The sequence below is a fragment of the Podarcis muralis genome, chromosome 17 (assembly GCF_964188315.1).
Source record: "Podarcis muralis chromosome 17, rPodMur119.hap1.1, whole genome shotgun sequence".
Taxonomy (NCBI): domain Eukaryota; kingdom Metazoa; phylum Chordata; class Lepidosauria; order Squamata; family Lacertidae; genus Podarcis; species Podarcis muralis.
In genome coordinates, this window is record NC_135671.1 from 32403862 (window position 1) to 32413998 (window position 10137).

Consider the following 10137-nt stretch of genomic DNA (forward strand, 5'->3'; position numbering starts at 1 on the left):
TACTCACAAACTGATTAGGCTCTTATCCACGGGTAGGCAACCTAAGGCCTGGGGGCTGGATGCGGCCCAATTGCCTTCTCAATCCAGCGCGCGGATGGTCCAGGAATCAGCATGTTTTTACATGAGTAGAATGTGTCCTTTCATTTAAAATGTATCTCTGGGTTATTTGAGGGGCCTGCTTGGGTTTTTAATGTATGCTTTTATTTAAAAGGCATCTCTGGGTTATTTGTGGGGCATAGGAATTCGTTCACCCCCCCCCCCCCAATATAGTCTGGCCCACCACATGGCCTGAGGGACGGTGGACCGGCCCACAGCTGAAAAAGGTTGCTGACCCCTGTCTCTCTCCCCCCGCCCCTGCCGGTGCCCCTAACCGCTCCTGTCCCACATAAGCTGCCTGCTGTTCAACAGCAGAAGGGACTCCCTCTGAAGGTTTACTCTCCTTCCTTTGGGGTTCTTAAGCAGAGGTTGGATAGCCATCCATCCTGGATACTTGAGTTGAGATTCCTGCACTGCAGGGGGCTGGACTAGAGGACCCCAGGGGTCCCTTCCAACTCTACCAGTCGATGATTCCATGCTGCCTTCACCAGGATTTCTTCCTGAGGTCACCCCTCCTTAAGCGTCCTGCCAGATTATGCTGCTCGGACTTCACCAAGCTTCACTGCCCATCTGGCATCTCATTACAGACAACTCCCTCTTTACGCAGAGGCCACATTCCAAGGCACCTTGCGATTAAGTGAAATCACATATTTTTGAAACACCACGGCAAAAATCCCCAAACGTCCTGTTCCACCCCTGCCCCCTTCTACCCCCTTTTTGGGGGACGTTCCTGGGTTTGGAACAATGCCCGCGTCCTCAGCTGCACACATATTGGATGCACCTAAAACAGTCACAGCCTGTACAGTAGAACCTCGGTTTTCGAGCATCTCAGAAGCCGAATGTTTCAGAACCCAAACGCCGAAAACCCAGAAGTAATTGCTTCCGTTTTCGAACACGCCTCGGAAGTCAAACAGCTTCTAAGGCACGCTTCTCTATTTTTTCAATTGAATTCTTTGACCGCCCATTGTGCCTCAGTTGTCAAGTGTTTTGGAAGTTGAACAGTCTTCCAGAACTGATTGCATTCGACAACCTAGGCTACACTGTTTTTTCTTCCTATATCCAGTGCTTTTTTCTGGGGGGGGGGGGAGGGCGCAGGGGTACACATACCCCTAAACATTTTGTGAATCTTTGTACTTTTGTCCATTTATTTGTCTTTATTTCTCCCAAATTGAACTATAAAATGATGGGTTTTTTGAGTCAAACTGAGAGTACCCCTAAACATTTTTTGAGGGGGGAAAGAACTTCCTATATCTGCCAGTTTAATACAGAAAGTATTGATCTGATGTGTAGAGATCTTTCCTATTCTGGAAGCTTCCTTCTGGAAGCTTCTCTGTGTGAAAGAAACAAGCAGAAGGTTCCTGATGTTTGGGTTATTCCTTCAGGGAAGCTGTGTACAGCTGGCTTAAACTGGTCCTGTTATCTCTTCTGTCAAGGTCATGCGGACTATAATAGTGAGGCCAGAAGGAGCCTGGGTTTCACTTTCTCTTTCTATCTCTTTTTCTTCTGGTGTGGTGTTCTGTACATAGTATGCTTAGTATGAAGGTTAAGACTTATTATTGTAAGTGTAAGTCAATTCTGCTGCAACTGGATTTCTTATGGACAGTGCCAATCCTGAATGTAATGGATTTGTGACCATTATGCTCATCTGCCTTCAGTAGCAGTAAAGCTCTGCTGGATGAAATATTAATTGCCTCTGGTCTATGTTTTGGGAATCCTGCAACGTGTTTAAGTTTTCACTCTGCTAACTATACGTTGGGAGTTCTGCTCTGGATCAATATTGAGTAGAATTTCAATGACAATAATACGTACTGCACCCACATGTCTATATATCCCCTTTCCAAAGAACACTTAATTGCATGAAACAAATAAATTCGCCCTGTACATACATGTCTACAGGGCGAAAAGCAAGGTGGGCATCACTCTGATACCCTCCAGGTTAGAATTGCTTTTCCCGCCCCAATTCACCGCACTGCCAGAATCAAGAACCAGCCCTTCTCCGGGCTCCTGAATCGGGAGCACACCTTGTCCAGCATTTTCCTCCTGCCCAAACCACCCACCTCCTACCCCTGTGCCTCACTTGTCCGGTCCCTGTGGCAGCAGCAGATCCAGCACCTGCGCAGGGTTGGCGAAGGCCCGGTAGGTGGCCAGGAAGCTGGGCACGTAGCCAAGGTCACCCTCCACGTTGGCAGACACCAGCCACTCCACCAGCCTGGGGAGCGTAGCAGCCCGCAACAGGCGCTTCTTGCACGTGCGGTACTGTACAAAGGGACACTTTGGTGTGCTGGAGACATCCTGTTGGGAAAGGGACAGGCACGATGAGGTGGGAGAAACTCACATAGCTGACACCTATTGAAGAGGTGCTTATCGTTGTCTAATACACAGGGTAGAGGTGCAACCTGCCTTCAGTGGGAACTGCACAGTTAAAAAAAAACCCTATTTGTGAAAAATCAGATTAGTTAACATGGAAAATCTGATACTTGTGGAGTTATCGTGCCTTTGATCCAGGAGATTCCAATGATTCCCATCACTTCTGAAAAGGTTACCACAAATCTTGGGATCCCCAAATTTGAAATAATAATAATATTATAATTTGTTATTTATACCCCACCCATCTGGCTGGCTTTTCCTAGCCACTCTGGGCAGCTCCCAACAGAACATTAAAAACACGATAAAACATCAAACATTAAAAACTTCCCTAAACAGGGCTGGCTTCAGATGTCTTCTAAAAGTCAGATATTTGTTTATTTCCTTGACATCTGACAGGAGGGCGTTCCACTACCGAGAAGGCCCTCTGCCTGGTTCCCTGTGACCTCACTTCTCTCAGTGAAGGAACTCCAGAAGGCCCTCGGAGCTGGACCTTAGTGTCCAGGCTGAACGATGGCGGTGGAGACACTCCTTCAGGTACACTGGGCCGAGGCAGTTTAGGGCTTTAAAGGTCAGCACCAACACTTTGAATTGTGCTCAGAAACGTACTGGGAGTCAATGGTAGGTCTTTCAGGACCGATGTTATGAGGTCTCGGCGGCCACTCCCAGTCACCAGTCTTGCTGCCGCATTCTGGATTAATTGTAGTTTCCAGGTCACCTACAAAGGTAGCCCCACGTAGTGTGCATTGCAGTAGTCCAAGCGGGAGATAACTAGAGCATGCACCACTCTGGCGAGACAGTCCGCAGGCAGGGAGGGTCTCAGCCTGTGTACAAGGTGGAGCAAGGGAAAGAGAGGAGAGCTCCTTGTCACGCTTGCACTCATGAGGGAGACGTGACTTTCCGTGCATGTGTCCCCTCTGCTGTCCAATAATAAAAACCAGTTTAGCATAGAAGGAGGGATCCTGTATTCCCTATAAGGGAAGCTGCCACATACCAGCTGACACGATCTGTTGGCGATGGGCTCTGCCCTCACTCGGTGAAGGATGATGCTGTAGATGGCCCCATCTTCTGCCTCTTCACCCCACTGCTGAAGGGGTGTCTGGGGAGAGGCAGAAAAGAAACAGAAGCAGAACTAAGACACAGCTTTTTGGCTTCTTGGCACCATATGCATATGGCAGTGTAGAGCAGGGGTTCCCAATTGGTGGTCTGAAGATCCCAGAGGGTCTGCGTAACCCACCTGGGGAGGGGGGCATGGCACCATTCACATATCAAAAGCTATGATAGAGATATCAAAATTTTCAAAAGTAGGGGGGTCCAGGGCTTGGCTCTTGAAAAACAGTACTTAGCTAATTGGGGATCAGTGGTGTAGAGCAAGGTCTAAACTGAGCTGGAAAGAATTGAGCTGGGAGCCAAGAAAATGTGATTGTTAGGTAAAGGGAGGCTTCCACCCATTCAGCGGTAGATGTTGGGGGGCAGAGAGCAGTAGTGAGATGCTGGAGCTGTGTGTACCATGTGGTCGTTCTTGTACCCCCTAAACTAGCCCCAGGTGTGATGAAGGCAGCCAGAATTGAAGTACTATTCAACAGCCAGTCTAGTCACATTCCCGTGCATGGAATTGCAGGAGGTGCCATCTTGCCTCAGGCAGCAAAATATATTGAGCTGGCCCTGATCTTATTTTGTTGTATGGCGTGGCAGTTATGTTGTTTTGTTAGTATTAGCTGCCTTGAACATCCAAGATGGAAAGCTGGGGTATACGTTTTAAAAATAAATAAGTAACAAATAAACTTGAGCGAAGTACGCAAGGGAATGGAGTAGAACTATCAGAGAAGGAAGATTGGCAGGTTTGCTTTTCCATCTCCAAAACAAAGGAAAAGGCTCAGGGCACAGCTGCACAGGAGGTTTCTGGGGGTGAGAAAAGAGGCTTATGCATGGACGAGGGGTAAATTTCTGTCCTGTTTCCTATTTAGCGCTCAGCGAGCAAGTATGGCCATTATTGTTTATCACAATGATTCAGGCATCACACTTGGTGGCTCAGAGAGATGGCACTGTCTGGGTTTTCACCTTTCCATAGGCTGCTGGTGCCACAGTTGGAGCTTGCGGACTCAAGGTCGTTATTAATTGACCAAGGTTCAACAATCAGTCAAAGAGAAGAAGGCTTCATCTCCTGCACTTTGATTACCCGTCCTTTCCCAACTCAAAGCCCAGCCTAAACCAACCACACACAGTGTAGCTGCAGGAAGCTGCTATTCTGGCTGCTCCCCACCCCATGCAAAACAAAGACCAGCTACACAATGCAAGTCACTTTTAGTCTGGCCCTGATTTAACGCTGCTAAGAAGCTTGTGTTGTCATCACGGGTTACTGCTGTTGTGAATGGTCATGGTGCTTGTTTTGCATACATTTTAAGCTGCAATTGAATCGTTGCACACTGTACTTTTGGCATTTCTCAGTCATTTAGCCCCATCATAAGCTTTCCATTTCCCCCTCTGCACCTGTGTGAATATACACTTTCTAAGGATGACACTATATGCATCTGATGAAATGGATTCTAGTCCGCAAAAGCTTATGCCATACAAAATCTGTCGGGTCTTTTAATTTACCTGCTTATGACCCCCCCTTAATAGCACAGGTGGTATCAGAGGAAGTGAGGAGAGGGAGCCCCCATCTGAGTAGCTTGCCCCCATCTGACCACCTATAGCTGGCCCCTTGAAGCCACTGTGCGTAAATCTGAAACTGGGCTCGTTCCTAGGATTCACTCCCTGAATTTGTACCTATGGGGCGGCCTCTTTTTCTGTCCCTGCTCTTGTGCTTTTGTTTTGCTTTGTTTAACAGCAACCTGACATAGCAGCTTTTCCCACTCTGCCTGTCAGAAGCCTTATCCCCAGTGGTTGCTGCTGCTTAGAAAAGCACACAGGGAAGAAGAATGCAACTGCGGTCGTGCTACCAATGTCGTCTGTACACAGGAGAAAAGTACTCTTTGATTTGGGTGTAGGAAGGACCAGACTGTTCCTTCCTTCCTCTCCTGGAGTGATGATATCTGGACTCAGAGTGGAATCGAGGAGTTCCACGCCCTGCCACCAAGCTGAACCCACTCCTATCCAGGTAAGGTGAGATGGGGGAGACCCACTAAAACAGGTCGATCGCAATCTAATAATAATAATAATAATAATAATAATAATAATAATAATAATATTTATTTATACCCTGCCCTCCCCAGTGGCTAACACCAATAAAATTACAATAAAACATAATGGGAGGGGGGGGGACAAACAAACAAACAAACAAAAGCCAGTTTATTAAAATACGGGTTAAAATACAATTTAAAATGCAGCCTCATTTTAATAGTAGCCCATAAATCAAAACCTTAAAGGGAGGAAACATAATGGTCAGACAGAGTCCAAACCAAAGGCCAGGCGGAACAGCTCTGTCTTGCAGGCCCTGCGGAAACATGTCAAGTCCCACAGGGCCCTAGTCTCTTGTGACAGAGCGTTCTACCAGGTTGGGGCCAGTACTGAAAAGGCCCTGGCCCTAGTTGAGACCAATCTAACCACCTTGCGGCTTGGGACCTCCAAAGTGTTGTTATTTGTGGACCTTAAGGTCCTCTGCAGGGCATACCAGGAGAGGCAGTCCCGTAGGGATGTCCCTAGTTGATCCTTGTTGATCCTTGGACCCCCTGATAAATTTCAACAACTTTGGCTCCCTAAAAAAAGCTCAGCAACTCTGCCGGTTCTGCAGTCTCCAGGGAGTTGGACGTGACTGCGCTAAAGGATGAAAGCAGCCCTGCCTGGGGACAGGAATTCCTCCCGCTTGGTCTCTGCACCCCATCCAGTTGCTCCAGCTTCGTTCCTGTGACCTTCCTTGACATTTCCTGCTCAGCAGAGCCGCCAGACCGGTCCTGCAAGAGGTGGAAATGTAACACCACAACCATCTGCACTGCGCTGTGCCAGGTACCAGTGGCTGAAGGCAAAGGCAGCACAAGTGCCCTCCACCAGGTCTCACTAAAAGGGGCACAGAAGCGAAAAAGGGGCATCTCTCTCTTTTAAAAAAATAAAAACAAAAAACACCCTTTATCTCTCCCCACCCCTAAATACTGTGGCTCTGCATTACTTGGAAACATCATTTATAACTGAGAGAGTTGAACCAGGAAAGTAATAAATATATCGAAATCAGTGAATAATAGCAACATTATTGATGCACAAAATGCATGATTGCCAACTAACTTTAAGCATTTTGCAAAGCCACAATATGAACTCTCTCTGTGTGTACACGCACGCGCTTTGGATCCTGTTGTCAAATGTTATAAAAATGATGAATTCAAATACCGTACCAGAAATTCATATTATAAATATTAGGATATTTAGAAATCCATCTGCAAAGTCCCAAAACGCGTTCCTCTTTTTAAACATGCGGTGATATTGTTTCCCTCTTTGTATATCTCTTTCCTATTCTGCATTATTTAAAGATACACATGTCTGGCCTATCTCCAGGGAAGAGAAGGTGTTATGAACAGTGGAGGGGGGGGTCTGGATTCAGATCCTGCATTTCGTGAGAAGCATCGTGAGAAGCAGGGCTGTGTGTGTGAATTAAAAGAATTTGAGAGCAAGGGATTAGAAGCTTGGCCTCTGGAGTTACGTAGTACTTTTCCTTTTCAGTTTATGCTCTGCACTTTCCTGTTTCTCATGGAGAGACGCTTTCAATATCCGAACCTCACCACAACCCTACATAAAAGCCATCCCTCCCTCCCATCCTAAGCCACAGCTGCGCCGTGCAACACTTTCTCTGCAGTTGGCATTGGGGGGAAAGATGGCGAGAGGGTACCAGCCTTTGCTGTGGCTTCCAGAGCAGCAGTCCTAGATTTGTGCAAAGCCGCGTTGACTTCAATGGGCATAGGGTCTTGCAGCCCCTCCCGTCTCAGCTTGCAACCCTGGAGGCTTCCCTCCGCTGCAAAGCTCCGTTCAGGATCTGCTCCAAGGCGCCGCAGCACCCGAAGACCCGCGCCCTGGGCTCCCTTAAGCAACTTAGCGGCGGCTTAACTGCCTTGCGGATCGGCTGCTTCTCAGGCAGCCTTTAACCCCGACGATTAAAGCGTGATAAGAGGGCGGAGTGTCTATCTGGAGAGCAGTGGAAGGAGGCGAATGCAGCGGGGCTTGGGTTCAAGAGCTGGGGGGAAAGAGGAAATTCTGGAGGTGAAGCGCAGGCGTGGGAAAAGGTGCCCTTTACGAAATCCCCTCTTCTTCCAGGAGCAAGCCGGTCTCTTTTGTACATCTGCGCGCCCCCCTTGCACCCCCGACCTCCCTGCCTCGCCTCCCTACCATTGCAATCTCCGCTTTGCCCATCCTCGTCGGGTCTCCTCGGAAGCAGCAGCCTCGGCCGGTCCCTCCCGGGGCTTTGCATGGGGCAGGCGACGGGGGCAGGCGCCTTGTCCGGCCCTGTTGCGAGGAGGGGCTGAGAGCTCCTGCCCGGGCTGGGGACTCCTCCTCGGGAGCCGTCCGGTTCGCCAGCGAGCTCAGAGGCAGCAGGAGGCGGAGCCGCCGTGCAAATTTCCTCCGCCCCGGCCCGGATCCGGTAGCCTTACAGTGCGGGCCGATGCAGGTTGGCTTCTTGCGCCTGGTGCCCGGGGACCTCTTCCTTCGAGAATTAAGGATGGGGGTGGAATCTCAAGGGAGCTACGCAAGAGACAGTTTCCCTAAAAGATCCCCAAAGACCTCCTCTTCTCCCCTAGGCATTTCTACTTACTTTTCATTTCTTAACACCCTTTTTTCTAGCAAGTTTTATTAGGTCAATAGAGAGAGAGAAATTGCAAAGCTTAATATCAAATATATTTCAACAACAACAATAATAATAATAATAATGTATTTATACCCCACCCATCTGGCTGGGTTTCCCCAGCTACTCTGGGCGGTTCCCAGCAGAATATTAAAAATACGATGTGGGGGATAAAACACCAAACATGAAAAACTTCCCTAAACAGGGCTGCCTGCTTCAGGTGTCTTCTAAAAGTCAGATAGTTGTTTACTTCCTTGACTTCTGATGGGAGGGCAATCCACAGGGCGGGTGCCACTACTGAGAAGGCCCTCTGCCTGGTTTAACCAAACTAAGGCTTTGATCTCGATAACAATAAGAACATGAAGAAAAGGGGGACAGGGAGAGAAAGGAGTAGAAAAAGAGAGAAATAAAGAAGAGTGTAGAAAAGAGGCTGAGACAGAAAAATAAAATTCCGAAAGTAAAGAATTTCCAAATCTTCATTTGTCTCCTATGTATAAACAATATTCACTTCGTCCAATCCAGTATTACACAGGACTCTTATCTAGAGAGTAATTCATAATACTTGTCAAGGTGGGAACTGTAGTTCTGCAATGCCTGGAGGCGCCATGTTGGTTACTCCTGTTGTGGGGCTTTTGAATATTAGCTGGGATTTACAGACATCATCGCAAGCATTTTTCACACTAGCCCTGCAAAGTATCACCCCAAGTAGCTGACAGGGGAAGAGGTGAGAGTAGTAGCTTGGCTAAACCTATTTAGGTTGCCTGTGGCAGAGGCAAGATTTGAACCCGGGGCTTCCTTGCTTGCAACTGTAGTTTCTCAGCTGCTTTGCTAAACTGGCTCTCATCAGGGAGTGTGCACTTTTGCCATTCTTGGGTGTTGGTGCTCGATTTAGGGCAGTGGGGGGGCTTCCTACCCCCCACCCCCACAGAGTGCTGAGCTGAGAGGGTGCAAAACTGTGAAGATCCATTTGGGGGTGCCAAATTTTGGCCTCGTCAAATAACGAATGATTACCAAAGTCCACCCCTGGCATTCCCTTGTTGCCAGCTGATCCGTGTCCCTGGACAGCAGAAAATATTTATTTTTCACAATTCTGTGCTGCCCAGGAGTGTTTCCAGGGCAGCTTCTGAATAGGCATTATGATAATAAAACTGTAATATGATAAAATGCAAACAGGAGTCGTAAAATGAGTCAAACACCCGCTGGTGGCTTAGCAACTCACCAAGTCACTTCACCTTGGCCAGTGGGAACCATTTGCTGTGTCTAAGAGCAGCTCAGTGAGAGTCAGTAAGAAGAGCCACAACGATTTACAGCGCAATCTACTCCAAAATTAGTCCCACTGAGTTCACTAGGACTTGTCCTTACAAGGCTATGTACACCTTGCTCCAGTGTCCTCCTGCCACTGGTGTCTGAAGTGCACGTTAGCCAAAATCCATAGGTATCCTGTAGTCTCTTGAGAAACTATCTTCCTTCATTCCTTCCCCCCACTTCCATCCAACTTGAAAATGCAAGGTGCAGTTAAGCTGAGCTGTGTTCAGTTCAGACAGCATCTGTGCATATGAAGATGGCAGGTTCCTTGAACAGGAGCTGGGGAGGGGGATGGAATTGCAAGTGTGGGAAAACAAATCAGATAATGCGCATCAGGTGGGCACCCCTATCACCTCTCTGGTGTGTCCAGCCACATGCAAATGTTACTTGAAACACAGCAGAGGAAAACAACCTTGCTTTAAGCCACTAATGTGCACACAGTCCAAGTGAATATTGCAGCCTTAATGAAGGGGGTGGGATGGGGGTGGGGAGGACATGCAACCATGGGGTCCCCCAAGTGATTGGATAAATCTGATTTTTTTTTAATGGAAGCTGCCCCAAGGGTCTTTGTAGACTGAAAGGAAGAATAGAAATCAAAATTGACAAGA

At 48.0% G+C, this 10137-nt stretch overlaps 1 protein-coding gene across 9 annotated transcripts in view; it reads right to left on the reverse strand.

Moving 5' to 3' along the window:
* Nucleotides 1-8098, reverse strand: part of RGL3 (ral guanine nucleotide dissociation stimulator like 3) — a 33825-nt gene extending 25727 nt beyond the window's left edge. For 2 of the 9 annotated variants that reach the window (XM_028712536.2, XM_028712537.2), the window contains exons 1-3: nt 7771-8096; nt 3455-3559; nt 2174-2388 (exon numbers count right to left, since the gene is read on the reverse strand). In XM_028712536.2, the coding sequence (XP_028568369.2) occupies nt 2174-2388; nt 3455-3559; nt 7771-7794 (344 nt within the window). In that variant the 5' untranslated portion in view covers nt 7795-8096. Of the gene's footprint in view, nt 1-2173; nt 2389-3454; nt 3560-7770 lie in introns of all 9 variants that reach the window. The other 7 variants (XM_028712533.2, XM_028712530.2, XM_028712531.2 and 4 more) reach the window with 5 other exon arrangements.
* Between the last annotated feature and the right edge of the window lie 2039 nt (nt 8099-10137).